At 36.9% G+C, this 23,210-nt stretch overlaps 1 protein-coding gene across 9 annotated transcripts in view; it reads left to right on the top strand.

Moving 5' to 3' along the window:
• The window catches only part of Atp8b4 (ATPase phospholipid transporting 8B4 (putative)), a 214,355-nt gene that overhangs the window by 102,106 nt on the left and 89,039 nt on the right, over positions 1-23,210 (top strand). For 7 of the 9 annotated variants that reach the window (XM_047542231.1, XM_047542232.1, XM_047542233.1 and 4 more), the window contains 4 exons: positions 2,941-3,023; positions 12,691-12,849; positions 18,591-18,679; positions 21,188-21,384. In XM_047542231.1, the coding sequence (XP_047398187.1) occupies positions 2,941-3,023; positions 12,691-12,849; positions 18,591-18,679; positions 21,188-21,384 (528 nt within the window). The remainder of the gene's footprint in view (positions 1-2,940; positions 3,024-12,690; positions 12,850-18,590; positions 18,680-21,187; positions 21,385-23,210) is intronic. The other 2 variants (XM_047542234.1, XM_047542240.1) reach the window with 1 other exon arrangement.

The following is a 23,210-nucleotide window of genomic DNA, read 5'->3' on the forward strand; positions in this document are numbered from 1 at the left end:
GGAAAATAACGAGGTAAATTATCAATATCCTGAATGAACCAGGGAAGTTCCCTCCAGATTCTGAAAACATCAGATGGATAATGATAATGAAGAAATATTACAAACAGTTCTACGTATGTAAATTTGACAACTTAGAAATGGACTACTTCTCAAAAAAACAGACTATGCATCCAACATGAAATAAATAACTTGAATAGGTCTATAACTATTAAGGAAATTAATTCAAATGCAAAATATAAGATTATAAAACTTTTAGGAAAATACATGGGAGAAAATCTTTGCAATTTGGGGCTAGAGTTGTTAGATTTGACTCAAAAAACATGAACCATAAAAAGAAAATTTGATAAATTGGACTTCATCAAATTAAAAGCTTGTAAGAGGACAGAACAATAATCTACAGAACAGGAGAAACTATTTGCAAAGCATCTATCTTATAAAGACTTTTATCTTGAGTATATAAAAATATTTTCAAAGCTTAACAATTAAAAATATAAACAATCTAACTGGGAAATTGGCAGATGACATGAGCAAACATTTCATCAAAGAGGACATACAGGGGACCAATAAACACATGAAAAGTTGTTCAGCATCTTTAACAATTAGGGAAGTTAAAATTAAAACCACAATGATATATCAGAATAGATCAGAATAGAGCTAACAAAAAATAGTGACAACTCTGGGTACTGGCAAGGATGTGGAGAAACAGGATCATTCATGCATTGCTTGTGGAAATGCAAAACAATTTGACAGTTTCTTAAAAACCAAACTTACAACTATCATGCAACTCAGCAATTTTATTTTTGGGTATTCATCTCAGAGAAATGAAGACTTCTGTTTACACAAAAGCTTGTACATGAATATTTATGGCAGATTTATTCATAGCATCCAAAGAAGAAACAAGTTAGACATCCTTCAAGAGGTTTGAATGATTGAACAATCTGGTTCATCCATATCCTGGATTGCCACTCAGCAATAAAAAGGAACTAACTACAGATATATGCAACACCTGGAATGAGTCTTCAGACAATTGTGCTGAGTATAGCAGATCAATTCCAAAGCTAATGTATTCTATGATTCCATTTATACAACATTCCTGAGAAGGTAAAATTATAAAAATGGAGAACAAAGTGGTGATTGCTGGATATTAAAGATGGGGTGGGGAAAGCAGTGAAGTGGGCATAGCCATAAATGGCATCCTGAGGGATCCTTGTGGTGATAGAAATGTTCGGTATATTGACTGTGTCACTGTCAGTGTCTAGGTTGTGATACTATATGATAGTTTTGCAAGATGTTACCAATAGGGGAAACTGAGTAAAAGGTAGGGTTTTTTTTTATGTATTGTTTCTTATGCTGAAAATAATTTTGAAGTTTATTAAGATATTCAGGCAGATTAAAAAGAGTGTGGCATGGCACTGAAAGAGTTAATCAGGGTCTTTAAAAATATATTTCTTAAAGTAAGGTTTATGTGTGATTGTTCTTTCCTTTAAATTTTCACATTTGAAGTTGGAAGTGAGATAATGGAGAGAATTCTGAAGAAGCAACTCAGTATGAAGATGGATGAATGTCAGATGTAGAGTAGGGTCAGAGAACTAGAGCTATCCAACTTAGTTGGTGTGATTGTTTCAATTATTCAAAAAGTGGTTCAGCTGGATGGGCATGTGGTTTAGCCTTTACAGCACTTAACTTACCCTAGTCCAGCAAGCCCCGCTCAATTTCTGCCTCATCTAAGAAGTTCCTTTTGACCATCTTAATCCCTGTCACCTCTGCCTCCTAGGAAATGGCATATTTTGATCAGTGTAATTGTTTTAAAACAAAAAGTAACTTCAGTTATAAATCCAATTTAGTGTTTCCTGAAGAAGGCTATTTCAGCAGTGGGAATTTTTTCATGTTGTCCTGACGTCACTGTGAAACTGGTTGATAGAAGGTCAGATGGAGTGCCCTCTTGTTTATTTGCTTCTTGTCTCTCTCAACTCGCTTATTTCATGGGTTGGCATGTAATTCCACAGAGTGATCTTTACTGTTAAATCTTCTGTTTGTTTCCCTCAAGAGGACAGTAATTCTTTTGGGGAAGCATTGAGTATCCTAGGTAACTATGCTAAGTATCCAATCAATGTTTATTGACTGAATGAACCAATTACTAAACATTTATATAAAAGATAGGACTCTGATAGAAGTGAAAAGGCAAAATTATAAAAACGGAGAGCAGATTAGTGGTTGCCAGGTATTAAAGATGGGGTAGGGAGCTGCAGCAGAAGAAAATTAGATTGAACTCAGTGAGAAAACTGATAACAGCAAGCTCTTAAACACAAGATGGGAGTGATGGCTGTGGAATTTCTGCTGGGCACTTCCTGAATACCAGAGAGCCATCTGTCCAATGTATGTGTAAGAAGATGACCAGCTCTCTCTGATCTTCTGAGCCTGTCTGGTTGTACTATTGAGACTTATGGGTTTCTTGGATCCATTCTCTGAGAAAAAGAAAGCTGTATTCCTTTTCTCATTTTAATTTCAGCTACTGTAAAATTAGCCATGACCATCTTTTGCAAGTAAAATTCCTAGGTAGATAGTAGAATCTGGAGTGTTAATAACCTCTTTTATTTGGCAACTTTGTTCCCATTCCTAATGTGTTTTATAACTCATGCATGATGTCTGGCTAGGTTCGAATGAAACCATATTTATTATGTTCTCTGTTCTTGCAAATTGCAAAACAGATTACTGTGTTGTTATACAGATGTGAGGTGGTTGGAATGCCAACTCTTAGGAGCCTGAGAAGTCCCACCCATTTTCCCAAGACTTTGTGAGAAGTGTGAATGACATTCAAAGTGAGGTTCTTTGAATCTCTCGAGTTGGGTTTTTCATGTGCTGTATCCACCTAATTGCATTGGGTAAGATGCTGTTAGGCTGTTCTATATAAAAATTCAAGTTCCATCATTAATTTTACAGGGAAACAAACCTAAAAGTTCGTCATGCATTGTCAGTTACCTCAGAACTTGGAGAAGATATTAGCCGACTTGCAAGGTTTGATGGTAAGTGTTTGAAACAGTTAAACAACAATCTCAAAACCAAAAAGAAAAAGTAACAAGCTAGTTACCTGAAATCCAATTTATATACTTCCTGGAAGGACATAAAATTTTCCAGGCATCAAGACCCTCATCTCTTCTCATGCTAAAGAGTAACAGTGTGTACCAAGGGGAGAATGGCTTTCTCAGTTCATTTTATTTTATTCATTTATTTATTTGGTACTGTGGATTGAACTCAGGGACACTGAACTACTGAGCCACATCCCCAGCCCTATTTTTTTTTTTTAATTTAAAGACAGGGTATCACCACAGTGAGGTACTTGCTTAGTGCCTTGCTTGTGCTGAGGCTGGCTTTGAACTTGCAATCCTCCTGCCTCAGTCTCCAAGGCTACTGGGTTTACAGGTGTGTGCCACTGTGTCCGGCTCCTCAGTTCATTTAAAAATTTCATCTTTGTTTCTTCTCCTCTAGATCTCATTTCCTTCAATCTGACAATGCTCTTCACTTGTTTGACTTTGGCCTCCCTGGATCCCTCTCCAGACTTGCTGGGGGCAAATGCAGGCCACATTCCTATTTGTAGCTCCAGATCTAACTATCCCTCCATCTTCTGGCTCCATAACAAAGACCTAACACTAGACCTAACACAACTTCCTGAAGATAGACAGCCATCCTGCTTCATATATTTCTGTATCTTGCATGGTACCTGGTATAATGTCTTCAAGATAGTAGGTGTTTAGAAAGAATATTCTAATTTATAAATCATTTGACTATCTGTTGCCTTTAATTTTAGACCATGGTTTTATTATCACCATCTTTACACCATTTGACCCAGTCCCCTGCTCCTCATCAATTGTATCTCTTGCTTCTATGTTTTTCCAACTGTTATCTTGTCCTTTACTATTATTTTTAAGTATTCATGAAATGGCCTCTAAGTATTGATCACTCTAGGGATATCTATATTTTGTAATTAAGACATCACAGAATAATAAAATCCTTCAAGAGTCAAGGGAAAAAAGACATTATTAGTATGGTTTTAGGCCTCATGATAGGCTGACTTGAAGGAAGACTCTCTGAGGCCTTCCTGCTACTCCTCAATGATCTTTTGCTTTACTCACTTGTACATTAGTCCCAGAATATTAATATTTCCATACATATTGGTTTTATTTACTAATGAGTCTTTATGATATTGAGATGATTTTTATGATTTTATTTTTGAGGGGTGTACTAAGGGAAAATGTGGACAAGTTTTTTAGTATCATCTCTTCAGTTGAAGTAAAGCCAACTGAGTTTACATTGTAAAGTTTCTTTGGTGCATATCTTAGAGCTTATACTGTCTGTGCTTTGTATTTGCTTGTAAACTATCTGGATTCTATTAATATTTTAATCTCTCTTAAATGAATGCTATTATAGCAAGTGTTTATAGAAAAAATATTTTTCCAAATTGAGATTTAAGTTAGGGTACTAGCTGGAAACTTTGAATGGTCCAAGAAATATTTAGAATACATTATATTAAAACAAATTACACATTTTCTAACAAAGCAGTTTTTTTCAATGAAATTTTACTGTTACATGAATCCAAGGAAAGTAAATTGTTTTCATGAATCAAAAACTTTGCTTAAAATACCTCATTGAATATTTATCAAATCCTAAAAGGGTAACCTAAATATAACTTACCATTACTCATTTCTTTCCTGGCAAATTTAATACTTTTATACTTCTATTAATCCATAAGGAGGTAGATGTTTTATTAACAATTGAAAAGCGGAAAATAATTGTTATAATTATTTAGTTCCTTTTCATAGATATTGGCACAGATAACCTACACTGTTACTCAGTTACAAAACCCCTGAAAGCTTAGTTACATAAACACAATAGAGGTGTATTTCTTGCTCACATCACATTCTGATGTGGGGAGTCTTCTCCATCTTTTGACCTTGGTACTGAGACTAAGGGCCTCTCAGGTCACCACAGCAGGGTAAGGGTGAGATGAAGAGATGCAATGACTTTTAACTGCTTCTTCCTCTCCTATTTCATGAGCTATTGTGAATCATCTGGCTCTAATCTAACTGCAAAGGGAGGCTAGGAAATAACAAATATGGGTATTTGTCGAGCACTTTCTCTGCCACACCCTCTTAAGGTGTGGTCACATTGACTGTGTAGTTCGATGCCAGGATAATGAGTGATCCAATTAGGTAGATTTCTTACATGGAACTGTGGGCTTGGGGCCTAATATCCTCCTCTTCAGTATGAATTCTCATACTGTCGATTCACTGTACCCTGCTTGACGTTTCCTTCTTTTTATCACACTCACCAACATGATGTGCTATAGTATTTATTTATTTAAAGTTTATTATTTAGTGTCCATCTATATATTCTTCAATGTAAGCTCCACAGGGATCATTGTTTAGTTTGCTAACATATGTCAAGCTCCTAGAGCAATACTTAATACATAAGTAGATACTCAATAATCCTTGTTGAATGAGTGAATTAATAAATGGTTGTAATGAGGGTCTGGATCAGCATCAGACCCCAGAAAGCAATGGGAAGGGAGAGGAAAGGCCTAAGGAAAAGATGTTGGGACTACAGTATGAAACTGCAGGGTGAGGACGAAGGCTCCTGGTGGGACTTTGTGGAGAAAAACAAGGGTTGCTGGGTCCCCTTCTTCTGGAGGGATGGTGGTGGCAGTTTTGTGATATCTTTACTTTGGAACCCCTTTAACAAACTCGAACACTATAGCCCCGAATTTAAACCAATATAAGTTGGTGCTGCTCAGGTTGCTGCAGGGAAATAATTCCTCAGTAAAAACAATTCCTTTATCATAGATGGGTCAGGCAAGTTAGCATAACAGATTTTCATGTATATATAAACATATATATATGTATATGTTTAAAATTACTTCATAAAATTTACTTTTAAAGTGCAGTAATAACTATTATTTACGAGGTGTGACCTAAATTTGCTTCATTTGCTTCAACACAGGACTGGCCACTCACCACATCACCAAAGTATAATTGTTTTCTTAAATAATGGCAACATAGACCTCTCTTTTCTTTTATGTACACTTAAACTATGGTCACATTTCGGAGCACATGTATTGTCAAGTTCATGAGGCTGGTACATTTCTGGGCTAAGAACCAGGTTTCTGCTAAATTTACTTTTTCATTCTTAAATCTCGAGTTACATTTTAACGTACCTTAAAGTTCAAGACAACATGTTGTTTTATAAGTTTATCCTTATTAAACTGTGATTTCCTAGTTCCAAGAAAGCATCTAAAGAATGAATGGATGGATTAAGGGGAAATAAATTAGATATAATACACAAATTAGATTTCCCCTGTTAGCAGTCAAATTTAAAGAGCAAGAGAGTGATGCAAGATGTGGTATGGAAGAGCCTTTGAAAGAGCTAAGACAGTTAACAAACTCTACGTCCATCTCACAGTTGCTTTTGCTTTCCTGTAACCTTCAGTTTTTCCTCTGTCCACTTTTTCCCAAGTCCTGGTTTACAAGTTTTAACTTCTGTCTCTCTCTTACATCCACACCTTACACTTCCCACACGTTTCTCTAACTATCCCATTTCATCATTCTCCACTTTCCTCGCTTCCCTTTTGCACTGTCTTTCCTCTTTCCTCTTCCCAGCTCCCTTGTACACTTTTTATGTTATTTTCCCCACCTGTAGTGTCTTTTCTCCTGATATCCGTTATCTTTTCTGCTTTCATAAATTTCTCCATGTAAATTAATGTCTACTTATTAAGAATGTCCTAAGAACACAATGTAAAACAATGTATGCAGAATTATAAAATATCTCTACATGTATTATCAAGGTTCTGTTGATCCTTTTACTTGCCAATATTCTCCATTGCCCTTATTTTTAGTCTTCTTTATTCCCCTTTGTCTTATTGAAGTATCAATAAATCTCAGATTTTGCTCTGGGGACTAGAAACACTTCCAGGGCATGGGGATGAAGAGCAGATATTGCCTCCTTTAGTTTAAATTAGAAGTATGATGTCAGTATTGTATGCCTTTGACTTTGGGCAAGGTAAACTAGATGAGACAGATGTAGGAGGCATGCCCTTGCCCATGTTATGACTGTGCTAAGTTTATCCTTTAGCTTGTGACTTCTGAACAAATTTGGGTATGACATTATTTTTGCTTCTAGTTAGTCTGTGGTTTTTCTTCTGAGACTTGCCAAAATATTTTTGACTAGCACTAAACTACGGTTTTCTGTCCTTGTATCATAAATGTACATCTTCCAAGTCTGTAGACCTGAATTTCCCACTCCTATGCCTAGAGAAGTTCCCACTGAAGACTCCAAAGTATCTAGAGTCAAAACTGAGATGAGTTGGGATTCAGGATGTCTCTTATAAGTCTCTCTGACTCTCCCCCTGTACCCAAGCACAGCTTCTTACTTGTGACCTCCTTAGGTATGACCTGAACTTATTGTTTTTATTCACTCATTCACTTATTCATTCATTCATTTAACAAATGTATATTTCACACAATGCCAGAGAATTTCCTATGGATGCAGTGGTTAGGAGTCAGACCCAGGCCTTGTTTTCACAAAACTTGTAGCCCAGGGGAAGATATACCTGAACAGAGCTCAAGCCACAGAAGGTAAGGCAAAGGTCTAAATTCTTAGACCCTAAACATGATGGTGATACAAGGACAAGTACCTCAATATATTGGTGCCTCAATATATACCAGGCACCATGTTAAGCAATTTTACATGTTATTTTATTAAATTCTTACAAACTCTTGAAGGAAGACAGTATTATTAGCCTCAATTTATAGATAAGGAATCTGAGATCCCACTAAGTTATGTCATATGGCAACTAGGTAGAGGGACAGAAATGAACCCCAGATTACTGGCAAAGCCTGTTCTACAAAGGGCACCAAAACTACAATCAGAAAGGCAGCAATTAAGCACAACGGTTTAGCTTCTGCTCAGGGTAAGAAATAAATAGGTACTCTAAACCTGAAGGTGCTAAATCATCAGAGATCAAGTACATCAAGATCTAGGATGAGATCGTATTTTTTAAGAAAGTAGCAATGTTCTCTGTGATTTTGAAAGTCAGGGTCCCTAACAAAAATGTATACAAGAGGTGACCAAACAGAGAGACTAGTACACACAAGAGAGAGTTGGATTTTGGTAGGTAAATCCACTGATTTAAAAAGTTGTCATATAAATATTTATATACATTTCAAATATCTGAAAAAAATCAGTATGTAGTCTGTTGAACTTTTTAAAGAAAAGATAGTAATTTTTTGATCTAATATTATAACAAATATAAAAAAATAAGTTGAGTAGGTCTTGAGTTTTCATGTTATAGCCGATGGGGCTTGAAAAGCTCTTACAAATAAGTAACTGGAAATACTTGTCAATTATACATTCGTAAACTGGACATTCTTATGCCTTGGGGAAAGCCCCGGATGTAAATTGTCCAAATGTGTTTAAGAATCTTTTGCATCTTGTTACTGGCTGGACTGAGATCTGTTTTTTGCAACTCATGACAAGTTTACATATTTTGTATGACTGTTAATACTGAATTCTGAACCAGAGAAAGGTTGACTCTTTAGTCAGGAATCTTTGTGTATTTTGTGGTCCTTTCTAAAGAATAGCATGTGTGTAATTAAAACAGAAAAATAAGCATCTCTTTTTGGTTAAAATAAATAATAAAAAAGGCTTGGTTAGCATCTTGTGATTTTTTTTTTTTTTCTAACTTACTGGATAGCTTTTCTGTTCACCTGGATGGAAGCACAGCCCGATAGCACTGACTGATGCTTGAGACATAGGTTCCACGTAAAGATGAAAAATAACTTCTCTCTTTGTTGCTGATATGGCCATTATGATGATATTGATGGGTGTCTAAAAGCTGGATGGTTGAAGAATAAAGGAGTTAGAAAATAGGAAAGTGACATTCTTCTTTCCAAGAAAAAAACCCATTTATCACAATCCTCAAGACAACTATAGTAGGCAATCTCCCAAGTGTTAAGAAGCTCTTGATTTGAGAAAATCTTGAATGGCAATAATGATATCTTATTCAATGTATAATTTGTCTTATGGAAGAGTTGCAGTGCAGATAATGAAGGAATATTGCTAATAATATCTAGAAAGAAATGAGCTTCTCTGGAAAACTATGGAATATTGGGTACCAAGTTCCATTTTCATGACAAACTACAGATTTCTTCTTTGAGGTAAATACAGTAGTTTGAGAAGTTTATCAAGTTGGTAGTTAACCAGTAGCCTGGTAAATAAATTTATGTACTGAGTAAGGTCCTGAATGAAATCTTGTAGATTTTGTTAAGTAGGGGCATTTCTGTGTGATTGTGAAATAGAAGAATTGCTATCTGCTTTCACATCTTTTCAGAGAGGCAAACTAATGAGACTAGCTAGTTTCGTTATATTCGTTTAATTCATATTTGATATGCCTTTCCACTGGTTGTATGACTGCCCATTAAAGATGACTTTGGACTCTAAGCATGTATTCAGTGAATGACTATGTGAGGAATGATGCTATTTTACCCAAATGGTTTCCTATCAATTGTCAAACTGACCATTTTCTCTTCTCTGATACAATTAGAAAAAAAATGGGAGAAGGGTCCTAAGAGAGTTTTCCCTAGTCCTTCTTATGCTTTGATTAGAATCCATTTTTTGCTTACTTCTAATGTGCTTTGAGGCTTTCACTTTTTTTTGTTGTCTCAAATCTGTATGGCTTCTATTAGAGTTAGGTCAACCTAAAACCCCTATTGTAGATTTCTACACACTATAGATAATCCCTTTACTATGAAAATATACCTACTTTTCCCATTCACCTTCAATTTTCTCTAATACCTATCTCATCTCCCAACCTCTTGCTTGAAACTTTCTGAAAATTTTTTCCAACTATCTTTCCAACAAATATTTATTAAGTTCCTATTATGTAGACAGTATGGTAGGTTATGGGATATAGAGGCAAATATAGTTCTCCCTAAAAGAAACTGTTAACCTCTTTTGGAAAGAGGCATAAAATAAATTAGGAAGTTTGTGTTTTATGCTAACAGGGCTAAGAAAAGGGAAGATGAGCATTTGTGATGATAAAAAAAATGCATTTTGGCTTTGTTCCTACCATTTTATTTTGACTGAGCCCTATATTTAGTGCTTAAATCACTGGGACCACACTCTCTGAGAAAGGTTGAATTGGGGTTTGGACTCCAAGAACCCATGCAGAGCCCCTTAGCCTTACTGCCTGTTCCTGTCTAGAACCACACCCTTGGTGTAAAGCCAGAAGTGACTGAGCCTTGGGGCCAGGGAGTAGTGAGCCAACATGTTCAAGGCTGTATTTGCCTCTATGTCAGTCTTTGCTTACGACAATAAAAATGATCAAATGAACCTGTTTTTTATATTTCTATTGGCAGGAATCATGTATCATGTTGTTTTTGCCCAAAGCACTTTTTTTTTTTTTTTTTTTTTAGTGGCCAATTTTGAAGCCTGAGAAATTGAGTCTTGGATCAAGAAACTGGATTAAACTTTAATGGCTTCTGTTAACCTGTTATTTTATTTAGGTTTTCTGGGTAATACCCACCCAATTCAAGGTCCTTCATAATTCAGGAATGAAAATTATTGGTAGAGGAAAAAAGATAACGAATTCTGAGAATTTAGAAAAAGTCTCCTCTCTTCTACAATATCGTTGTCCAAATAATTTGAGGTAGTTTAAATCAGTTTTAATTTACTTTTTAACACATAAATGGGCTATAATGGGAGCTGACCACAATTCAGCCACTTCCCATCAATAAAAAATGACCTCGTACAGGTTATTTGTCTTATTGCAAACCTCTTGCCAGCACTTTCTCTGTTAGCAGTGGATGTCTGAGAAGCTGCCAGAAAGTGCCCAAGTGGGAGGTCTTTAGGCCAAAGTTTTGTTATAGAGGGGAAAGGTAAGTAAGTGCAAGTTGGAGAAGCAGTCCTGAGACCATGAATCCCTCATTCCTTTCAGAGTTTTGTGTGTTTTGTTTTATTAATGCAAAGGCTGTTATTGTGAATAATCTGGTTGGTCAGGAGTGGTCAGACTATGTGAAAACTAGTTGCTATTACCTGTGTCTAAGAGTTCTAAAGGGAAAACATAGACTCCTAGGAAGGAAGGGAAGCCACACAAGAAGCTCTTTACGGTCAGAAGGCAGTGCAGAAAGAAGATGGAGTCAGACTGCCATGGTTTAGATCTTAAATGTTCCCCAGAAGCCTGTGTAAAAAGCTTGGTGCTACTGGCAGGTGGTGGATATTTTAAAGGGCGGGGCCTAATGGGAGATTTTATGTTGATGGAGACGTGTCCTGGAAAGGAACTGTGGAACTCTAGTCTCTTCCTCTTCCTGTTCTGTATCCTGGCCCTGGGGTGAATGACTTTGCTCCTCCATGTACTCTCACCATGATGTACCTCCCATCATAGGCCCAGAGTAACAGGGTGAATTGGTCATGAACTGAAACCTTCAGATCTGTGATCCAAAATAAGCCTTTTATCTTTATAAGTCTGTTTATGTCAGGTGTTTTTTTTTTTTTTTTTTTTTTTTTTTTTTTTTTTTTTTTTTTTACAGTAATGGAAAGCTGACTAACAGCATCATATAGAATTCCTTAATATCATCTGATCTTCTTTAACCTTCAATCAATAAGGCTCCCCTTTTATTTTCCAAATGCTGCTTTTTATGTTCCAAGCTGCCCTTTTTGCTTCTGCTTAAATAAACATATTTTTATTGTTTTGAAGAGCAAGAAACTTACAGGCACTAATGTTATCCCTGACACTGACTTGAATCCCACTTAGATCTATCCACTAATCCTTTTTCATTCTTTCCCGCTTTCTTTCTCTTGCTCCTTTCCTTCTCTCTCTCTGTTCTGTTCTTTCATGTCCCTGTTTTCATTACTTCTAAAAATTTAATCCCACCTGTTTGCAGTGCAAATGTATATTAATCTAATAGTTATGTCTTGTGACAGGGTCCGTAAAAGATTTCTGGTTTCTTTTTCTATCAAGTGCCCCACCCAGAATGTGTATTTTCTTCTTGAAACGATGGAACAAATTGATTCATTGATTTGGAATGGGCATGCCCTTGGTTTGGAATGGACTTGGAATTAAAAATAAAAAAACCAAAAAACAACTAGAAACATCTTCTGGCCAGTTTGGGCAAGTTATATGGTGCCTTTGAGTCCCCAGAACTCTGAATCTAATCAAGATAAGAAGCATAGAAGAGCTGAAAGGAATCACACACATTCTCAAGCACATGGGGCAAACAAGGCCCAGGTTTTTCTGGGGTGGAATATAGTAGGACCCCCAAAATCTTGATTAGGACACTAGAAAGATGGTGAACTTTTGCTGAGAAACAGGAAGTATGCCATCTTAACCTGTTCACATTAAACCAAAAGAAAACTTTAAGGAGAACCCTGCTTTGTATTTTCAAAAGTCATTTGCTACAAACTAAAAGGAAAGATAAGTGATTTTTATTTTTAGAGAAAGCTATACTTGAAAATATTTGATAAATTTCCATCTTTGCATTTTCCCGCTTATTTTTTTAGCACAATCAGGTATATCTAGCACCATGCAAAGAGGGAAGGAAAAACATGCCGTACATAGAAGTAGGGAGGCAAAACAGTATCATGGGCTTTTGAAGAGAGTTTGAGGTATTTATAAGGAGCTTTGCTTTATTTTTTTCCCCCCAGGGATTGTTGTCTGTGAGTCGCCTAACAACAAATTAGATAAATTTACTGGAGTCCTCTCTTGGAAGGACAGCAAGCACTCCCTCAACAATCAGAAGATAATCCTGAGAGGCTGTGTCCTGAGGAACACCAGTTGGTGTTTTGGAATGGTGATTTTTGCAGGTATAGTTTATGGTCCGGGCCAGATCTATGTGACTCCTTCCTGCAATACACACCAGTGCCCTTCTCCAAGTTCTGAGCAACATGGTGCTTTTAACCCTTGCAAAGGGCTGCTCTGCAGTTGACTTCAGGTTTGTGGCTCCAGGATAAAATACCATAGCTTTAAAAATAGTCCAGGTGGTCCAGGGTGTGGGAACCACTGACATCTTCTGCTTATTTTCAAGGGTGCTGGGGCCTTCCTTATATGGTGGGTGCTAGATACCTATTGTTCAAGCTTCTCTCTTTTTAGCCCCATCTCAGTCGTTCTGTCATTTTATGTATTCTTCTGCCTTTAAATTGACAGAAGAATAAAAAAGAAAGCCCCTCACTCTGCTCCTCTCGGTGTAGCTTGTGAAAGTCAAGCAGCTCTTTTGGGAAAGTGTTCTTGGAGATCCTGCAGTCACCTCTGTTTATTCTCTGTAGTTTCTCCACTGTTTGTAAACAGGACAGTGGGGTCTGGAAAGACTGTGCGTGGTGGGTGGGGCTGGTGTGTGTGGGGGATGCTCTTCATGCCTGTCATTTTTTCTTTCCCTACTTAATCTCTATGGGTTCAAGATGGCAGTCTCCTGCTAAGGAAGCTCACAGTAGCACCATTTCATAAAGGCACTCAAATTGTACTCATGGCTTCAATTGCGAGCCCTTGATTTTATAAATCCTGTTTATTGTGGCACCAAATTAAGATGTGTTTTGGGTCTGCTGATTATATGTGCAATCAAAATTGGAATGTTTTTCTTAACCTTCCTCAGCAACAACAAAATGTTCATTAAAGACTTAAAAGTGTTCCAAAGCTAGGAAAGTCCTTCCAATTATTCCTAAATACTCTCAGCTGTGGGTGTTAGCAAGGTTCTTCCTGCTTGGGATATTAGCATTGTAAGAACTTTGGAAATCCCTAGAAATGAGACAGTATAGTGCTTTTATCTGGGGATGAATATGACTTCATGATTCTTTCATCAGATGCTTTTATTTGTTAGTCAGACTGAAATAAACCTCTGACTATTTATTTCCTTATTTGCATTTTCTTGCAGAAAAAGAATGAGGCTTATCCATAAACTTCCTTTTACTGTCCTACTTAATGATAGGGAGACATCTTGAAGATCTTCTGGTGGGAAATACCCATCTGGTTTGCTCCCTGTCACCACAGAAATGGAGGTGCCTCACCCTAGGAATGGGATATAGTCCAAAAGTTTGTTTGAATTTGTATGATCTTGTTTGGAACAACTAATTCAGGATTGTAGTTTGGTTACACCATGTTATGCTAGGACAGCTGTTGTGAGCCACTGAGAGGTCAAGTTCTTCTTTATAAGGTTGTCTCTATGGGAAAATGCTCTCACAAGAAAGGAAGTAGAGAGGTAAGTTGAATAGATGTCCTCCAAGGGAGAAGAGCAGAAAGTTCACAGAAATGGGATCAGGTAGATCTGGTTACTTAAACTTCCTAAACTTTGTTTCCCCCTCTGTAATATGGGGATAATAATGAGTATATCAGAGAGTACACTGCAAAGTCTCCACGAGCTGATGCCTACGGAAGAGGATGCCTCACAAATGTTGTTTTCCTTCCTTCCACCCTTCTCCCTTCTTTCATCATCAGTGCAGAGCACACTTCCCGCTCCATGGGCTGAGCTGGGAAAACATACTGCTCGCTGCACCTTGGTGGGGAAGAGAGGGAGTTGTCTCTTCTCTTGTGATGTAGCCTGAATGTTCACTTGCAGGAGACAGCCATCAGGCGGACATTTGTAAAGCAGAGAATATGTTCGTTGAGTTTAGTCTGTGCACAAAAGAGTATAAAACTTGAACTAGAATAATGGCAAACTGAGGAATTAATGGTTGGTTTTATCCATGTCAGAGTTGAACAGGAGTCAGGTTCCCTAAGTCTTGAGACAGTTGGTTGAGGAACTCGTTTTAAGTGAGTCCTAAATGAATTGTTAACTTTTCTTTTTGCACTATTACGCTAATTATATCTACCATTAAGAATTGTGCAGGGAATATAGCTGACAGACATGGTTTACTTTGCAAGTCTGTAATTGATGAAGGTCTAATATATACTAACAGCTGGGCCATACTTCCCTGGTAATGACTTTTTCTTTCTGCTCAAGAGAGGAGTAGGTGTTATTTCTGATAGCAGGAGTCTAATTCATTTAGGGAGTATATGGGATCCACACACCATCTTGGTGCAGGTAAGTTTTTAGTGCTGGGTCTCTTTCATTTGCCCTTCCAGGTCTTCTCTGACCCTTTTCCAAACTTCTCTCTGCCTTGGAGGCTGACCTGTTTGATTGGCTCTAATAGTTTTCCTTAAATTTTTGCTTCTTGTTGGACTCTGTCTTAGAAAAGAAATCAAAGGGAGAAAGATGATTAAGGCCAAGGTATTTATTCCTTCAGGATACATCCCTGTGGTGTCACTTCAGACTGGTCCCTCACTATTAGGTTACTCATGCTTTAAAGGCTGTGAACCCCATATATCTCTCATCCTAGGGTCTAATAACACTACTCTCCACATCCCCTGGTTGAGGTGAAGAAAGAGTTGGATTGCTACGAAACCTTGGTTACTGCACTAAACTTTTGCTTCCTCTATACCCACCCCAACTTTCATAAAGAGTTCCTTTATAAATAAACTCTAATTATCCTTGTTCAATATGGTATCTATTTCCTGTTAGGGTCCCGAATGAGGTAGTGTTAAATGTGCATTTGTTGACTATTTCATATAGTTTCACAAATAGTAGTTAAGAACAATAACTTTGGAGTTAGATATATGGAGGTTTAAATTCTGGTTCTGGCATTTATTAGATGAGATGTCCAGGCAAGTTAAATTCTTTAAACTTCAGTTTCGTTACTAAGGAAGGAAGGATAACCTCTTTTGTTGGCTTGTTGTAAGTATCAGTTGAAATAATCAATTGAAAGCACATGAGCACATTGCCTAAAACACAGCAGGTATTCCATTAATTAATTCACTAAAATTTGCTTATTGAGTGCCTACTGTACACAAGGCATTATGCTGCTTGCTCAAGGGGGATTAAAAATGTGAGTGAAACATGCAGTCCCTTCATTTAGGTGCTTCTCAGTCTCGTGAGAGAGAGAAAGACATTAGTCTCAAATATTTACAGTAATGAATGTATAACCTCAGACTGAGATGGGTGTTCCAAAGAAAAACGAACATGGTCTCACAAGAGTGTATAATGAAAGAAACTGATTTGAACTGAACTCTAGGGAAGGTTTTCCTAACAAAATGTGAGCTGCAATTTGAAGGATGAGAAGGAGTTAGAAAAACAAAAGAGGCAAAGAATGTAGGAAAGGGAAAGAACTAGCTTAGTAAGAAGGCAGTTTGTAGACTAAAGCTCTGTGGCAGTGAGGTTAAAAAAACTTATGCCCGTGGGACACAGCACAGAGAATAGAGATAGACATGTGACTGGACAAGGTCTGGACCACGTCGGACCTTGTGGTTAGTATCCAGAATTTTGGACTTTATCCCAAAAGCTTGAGGAAGCCATTGCAAGTTTTTAACAGGTGGGGTGTGTTTGTGTTAAATTTGAAAGATTCACCATGTGTGAAATATCTGTCAATATTCAGTAGGTTCTGGAAAGAGTGCACGTTTGGGGTGTGAAAAGAAGGAAAAATGTTGGATAAAGTTCAGGGCAGAGTGGATGCAGGGACATAAAGTTACTAGGATTTTAAAAGTTGAGAGATGATGGTATTTTTGGATTAGAATGGGGATTATGGCAATAGAGAAATCAGAAGTTTTTTAGAAAGTTGAATTGACAGGCTTTGATGAACAGGCTTAAAAGTGAGGATGAGAAAGTAATCAATTCTGACACTTAGGTATCTCTTAACCTTCACAATTGGATGGATAGTGTCATTCACTGAGGTAAGGAACCCTGAAGATTCCAGGGTAGGCTGACAAGGGCCATGGGAGGGGCCTTAGGACGATCCAGGTGGAGATGTCATGAGGGCAATAAAATATATGGACTTAAATATTTGGGCTTCCAGTTCAAAGAGCAGTATGAGCTAGAGATAAATACATTTGGTCTGAAGACCGATTATGGTCATAGGTAAAATTGCCCAGGTAAGGTGGATTGAGTAAAAAGAGGTGACTTATGCCTGAGTCTTAAGGAATCTCAGTGTTTAACAATTAGGTAGAGAGGGGTAAGCCTCATGGAAGACAGGAAGGGTCATCAAGGAAGTAGGAATAAGAGCAGGAGAACACTGAAACACAGAAGCTGAGGAAAGAGTGTGTTTTACAAGGCGAGGTAGTCAACAATATCGGAACCATGATATCAGTATCAGAACAGTCATCACAACCTATGGAGGTTATTGGTGATAACCACCAGGTGTTTTGGTGTAGTGGATGGCTCCCAAACTAGACTGAATAATGAGTGGAGGATTAAGAAACAGGAGCAGCCAGTATAGAAAACTCTTTCAAGCAAGGTCTTTGATTATGAAGAATAGTTGTGTGTGTATACATCTGTGGATATATTTCAGTAAGTACTTAACAACCTATAGACTATTATTCTGTAAATTTTTGTGTGTCTAAGAAACATAAATTTTTAGCATCAACTGGTCTGTCAATATTTGCTTTTAGCAATCACAAACTTTATTTGGTCTTTGTGATCTTTACTACAAAAGAAATATTTCTCATCTTCCATGTTCATATGACTTTAATAAACAATTCTGAGAAAATGTGGGTGGTCTCTTCTACACATCAGTGGCCGGGAATAGGACCCTGGGGTGCATTTTCCAACACAAGACAATGAATTGTTCTGAGACCCCAATCTTTGCTTCTGTTTGTTTTTTGAGGAAAGGGAAATTTTAAAAGGATGTTCCCACCCTTTCATGGCTTCTAGAATGGTGTGTAATTTCATGTGTGCTCCCACTGTTTTCTTTCATTTTCCCCTTCCTCCTGTATTAAATGACTGCATGGGTCAATAATAATGGGAAGACAATGTGGAATAAGAACACTATAGAAGTCAGTTGTAATTGAAATAATTGTTTCTATTGAGCATTTTCTGTTAATAAGGGATTTCCTTAGCAACATATTATTTGTTAATCATCTACTAACCCACCTCTAAAGCAGTTAAAGTTAGCCTCAGAGTTCCTTAAAAAAGGTTCTTAGGAAATATATCACATTGAATATATCATCAAATATTGAGAAAATACAACAGTCATTTCTTGTCTTATAAAAAGCACACATTATATAAACAGTTTTTGTCAATCACAATAAAGGTTTAATTTGCTTGCTGTTGTATGTTTTGTAATTTTTCAGGTTTCTCCTTGAGGGGTACCTCAAACCTTTTTGGGAAACACATCAGGAATTTGATTTCTTATCTTTTAATTTTTAACCATAGTATTCTAAATTGTTTTTGTTACTATAGTTCTTTTCCATATTTCCACATGATTCCTTTTGATTTTGCTGTCTTAACTACTTCAAGCTACAAGCACATTCACTCACAATTTAAAAAAAAAAAACATTTCTTAAGTTTTATATAGCAACAGAATCTCTCTGAATTTACTCTACAGAGATTTATTCTCTTGTAGTTTTCAGGAAGCAGTTAAGAAACTAGTTAAGAATCATATACAAATTAATGGCCCTTGTTCTTAATAAAAGTTAAATTATTTTGAAAAATAAGTTTTTCCCTTTTAGAAATATTGATATGAATAAGAATCACTGCTACTACTACATAGTCTAATTGTTTCAAAGTCGTTTCTTCTTTTATTTGCAGGTCCTGACACTAAACTAATGCAGAACAGTGGTAAAACAAAGTTTAAAAGGACAAGCATTGATAGATTGATGAATACTCTAGTACTGTGGGTAAGTATATCAAAATTAGGAAATATCACCCGTCCTTGTTACCTTAATATATTTCTTATATTTTGGGGAAGTTCTTTCAGAAGCCTTTCTTTTCCTTGGAGTTGTATTTGGACACTGATTTGAAGCTCAGTTATACTGCCTTCAATTTTCTAGATTATAATAAATTCTCAATGAATGGTGAAATTTATCAGAAAAGGTAGGTTAGTGGCCTTTACAATCTTGGAATTCTCCATATTCCAAGGATTTGTGTTGAAAAACAAAGCCCAGCTATCCCACTCCTTGGTTATATCCAAAGGATTTAAAATCAGCATACTATAGTGACACAGCCACATCAATGTTTACAGCTGCACAATTCACAATAGCTAAGCTATGGAACCAACCTAGGTGGCCATCAACAGATGAATGGATAAAGAAATTATGGTATATTTACATAATGGAATATTACTCAGCCATAAAGAAGAATGAAATTATGGCATTTGCTGGTAAATGGATGGAAATGGAGAGTATCCTGCTAAGTGAAATAAACCAATCCCAAAGAAACAAAGGCCAAATGTTTTCTCTGATGTGGAAGTTTAACCACAATAAAGGCGGGTTGGAGAGAAGCTCAGTAGATTAGACAAAGAGGAACAAAAGAAAGAGTGGGGATAGGAGTAGGAAAGACAGTAGAATGAGTCTAACATAATTTTCCTATGTACACATATGAAATTATGAAAGTGCCCACCCACAGGTACAGGGTCCTAATTAGAATAAGATGTATCCTATGCTTGTATAATTTTATTAAAATGGATTCCTCTATCATGTGCAACCACTAAAATAAAGAAAAACGACACAATTTAAAGGTAGTTTGCTGTACTTTTGGTGCTTAAATTGTCTTATCTTTGCTTAAGTTAAACCCTCTCTGCATAGTTATGGACAGGGATAGCTTCACATGTGTGTGACATGAAGCTACAAAGAGCCCTAACTAAGGCCTTATGTGTGTTTTACTGATCTACTCTTATTATTTAGAAATTCTTTTTTTTGACAGTGGGGTTGCAGGCATAGTGGGGATTGAACTAGGGGCTCTCGATCATTTTATTTAGAGACAGGGTCTCACTGAGTTGCTTAGCACCTCGCTTTTGCTGAGGCTGGCTTTGAATTGTTGATCGTCCTGCCTCAGCCTCCTGAGCCGCTGGGATAACAGGCTTGCACCACAGTTCCTGGCTAGAAATTCTTAATAATTTTTTAAACAAGGGACCTGCATTTTCATTTGGCCCTGGGCCCAAAAAATTATGCAACTGGGTCTTATGAAGTCTGAGGCCCAAGTCACAGAGACACCTAAAGTTGGTCATAGTTCTCTCTTTGCTGTGAATTTTTTTCCCTTGAAGTTTTTGAAATTATTTTCAACCATTAAAAGAGGATACTGTGATACCGGTACCAGGTTGTAGGATATGGGGGATTCACAATTCCACACTAGTACATGGTTTTCTAATATACTTTAAGGTTTTCCCCAACTTTTCTTCGTAGGCCCTTATTTTGTTCATGAGAGAAAGAAGAAAACTGATCTAGAATTTATGGTTTTTTTTCTTGGAGGAAAGAGGAAATAGAAAGGAATTCATTCCTAGCCTCCAGCCCCACCCTGCCCTCAACAATGCCTGGTCTCAGTTCCAACACAGAGTGACACTTAGCAGAACGAAGTCCTCCAAACACCTTTTTCTACTCAGGTTTTACCACGTTCACTGAGCTCATGTCCTTCCTTTCCATGGTTGAAATTTTGGCCTCACAACAGATTGACCTTATTTTTCCACTTTTGATACTAATACCCGTATAAGAGTCTGCTAAAACATTTCAGGTTGCTTCCTAGTTTTGGTTAATCTCAGAAGGAAAGGGTGCATGTCATGAAGTATTTCAATTAATTCAATTTCTTGTTGAACTAAAAGGATTGTGTAGCCAGACCTGAAGTAGGAGACTTGATGAGCATCTGAGACAGTCTTTTAATCACTGATTTTTTTTTTTCCTTTTGCTTTTCTGCTTTGGGAGACCATGTAATTTGTCATCCAAGTAGGATACTTTGAAGGCCAAAGGGAACATGAGTAATTCTACACCTGGACGGTAGATGTAAACTGGGACAATCCAGGTCAAATCAGGGCATGTGTTCTCCTTTATAACCCATGCAGATATGTGTATGTATCACAGATTGAGGGTGTGAAGTTAGCTATGGGACTGGGTGCAAGTTTGTAGTCTTTCTGTGCTTATGTTTTATTTTGTCTGTTTTCAATCTGTAAAAGTGTGAATAATGATGGTTTCTACCTCAGAGGATCTGGGAGTATGAAGTGAAAAAATGTATGCAATGATTTAGTCGCATTCCTGACATAAAAATGTTAAATTTTATTCATATGATTAGGAGGGGAGTAAGAATAATTTGATTTTTCAAAGGATAATTTCTTAGAGTTAGGAATGTAATTAGATTATGATGATATGACTAGTTTTGGGTTCAAATTAACCTTAACCAGACTTCTATTCTTATTTCAGATTTTTGGGTTTCTGGTATGCTTGGGAATTATTCTTGCAATAGGAAATTCTATCTGGGAGAATCAAGTTGGGGGCCAATTCAGAACTTTCCTATTTTGGAATGAAGGAGAGAAGAACTCTGTGTTCTCAGGATTCTTAACCTTCTGGTCATACATTATTATTCTCAATACAGTTGTACCCATTTCATTGTATGTGAGGTAAGATGAGTATTTATACTTTAATGAAGCCATTTCATCTAAAGCCTTTGTTTCCCTCAATCACTTTTGTTTGTTTTAAAATTTACAGCAGCGAGATAGATGGCTTGCTCTAATTGCTTATGATCTGCTACATCTGTTACAAATGAGGCAAATAAGCTGTTTAATCTGTTTAACTTTTACATTTTCAAATTACAATAAATGCATTTTATTTTATTCTTGATTTGATTTGGTTTCTTAGGAATGTTTTTCTTTAGAATCCATGGACCGGGATATAATTTCATGCAACTGCAACCTGAGCAATTAGAATTGAGTTGTTTTGGGGTAAGAAAAAGAACATTTGGGGAGATTTATAGAGATGGTACCTTTCCATCACTCGTTTGGCTCCAGGTACCTGCATTCAATTCCAGTTCCACCACTTACTAGCTCCATAACATTGGGCAAGTAACTTCAGCTTCCGATGCCTCAGTTTCCTCATTTCAAAAATGGAGAACATGATAGTTCTGTTTTGTGAGAGTGTATGAGGAGTGAGTCAATGCCTGTAAAGCTCTTAGGAGAATGTCTGCATATTGTAAAAACTTAATGAATATTAGTTTTTCTTACTATTAGTAGTAATTATAAATGAGTATAATAAAGGGATTAACTCCTTTAAGTAGGAAGTGCTTGCCCTTTTTTATATAAGAACTATGTATTATAGCTCCCCCTGCATCTTGATCTAGCATTTCTAGATTTAATCCCACAAACTAAAACTAAAATGGTTTCTGTCTCTCTCTGTCTGGCTGTCTCTCTCCACACACATACACACACACACTTTCTATACATACATACATGCACATGCACGTGTTTGTGTGTGTGTGTGTGTGTGTGTGTGTGTGTGTGTGTGTGTGTATGCTTGATAAGACTGAGGAGTTAGCCCTGGAGTCTGTACCTGAGACGTGCTCCATCCTAATCTGACTAAACTAAGCCAGACAGTCCCAAAGTCACTGGAGCCAAGATAGAACTTGTTTGTTTAACACTTCTCATCATCAGTACTTTAACAATACACAAAATCACCAGCTTGAAATCCCCACTAATTTTTACTAGCCTCTTTTTCTCTCTTTCCAAAAACCTAGCAATGATGAAGCAAGGGAAGTTGAATGCACAAAATCACCCTTGTTTTGGATAGTGGTCAGGAAACTGAAATGTCAAGTTGTGGGAAATTGACTTGAAGTAGTGGCATGAGGCCATAACACCACAAATTGCTTTGGGCCCTCTGGGGTTGTGGTTGGAGTGGGCTCTATTTAAACTGTATCCTACTGGCTCATCTTTGATTCTGAGGACCTCTCATGCTTGAATCCAATTATAGAGTCTGTAGTAAATCCTGCTGTTTGCCAGAAGAACTATGGTCAACTTTTATAGCTTTCCTTTTATGTCCTAAACGAATAATAGATGTGCATAGTGGCTTACCATCTGCACATGTGCAGTTTCATATGTCCTTATGAAGAAAGTATATTTTGTATACATTCTTTCTTTGAAGTACATTGGCATTTTTCTTTTAATGATTTGAAAAATTGATATTTTTAGAAACCAAGGCTACATTCTCAGGTTAGCATTCCTTTTACTTCTAATATACAGTGGTCGAAAGAAAATCTGTCTGTATTAATCCAAACCCAGTTTCTAGTCTTAGCACTGAAAATAATAACTGTGTGGCCTTAGAGAAAGTACTTGGCTTCTCTGTACCTTAGAATGTCTGTCATATATGTGCTGTTCTTATAAAATGAGAGGATTAAAATAATTTCTGAGTTCATCTCTGCTCCAAATAATTCCATAGTAGCATCACACACACACAT

Source organism: Sciurus carolinensis, chromosome 2, assembly GCF_902686445.1.
Source record: "Sciurus carolinensis chromosome 2, mSciCar1.2, whole genome shotgun sequence".
Lineage (NCBI taxonomy): Eukaryota > Metazoa > Chordata > Mammalia > Rodentia > Sciuridae > Sciurus > Sciurus carolinensis.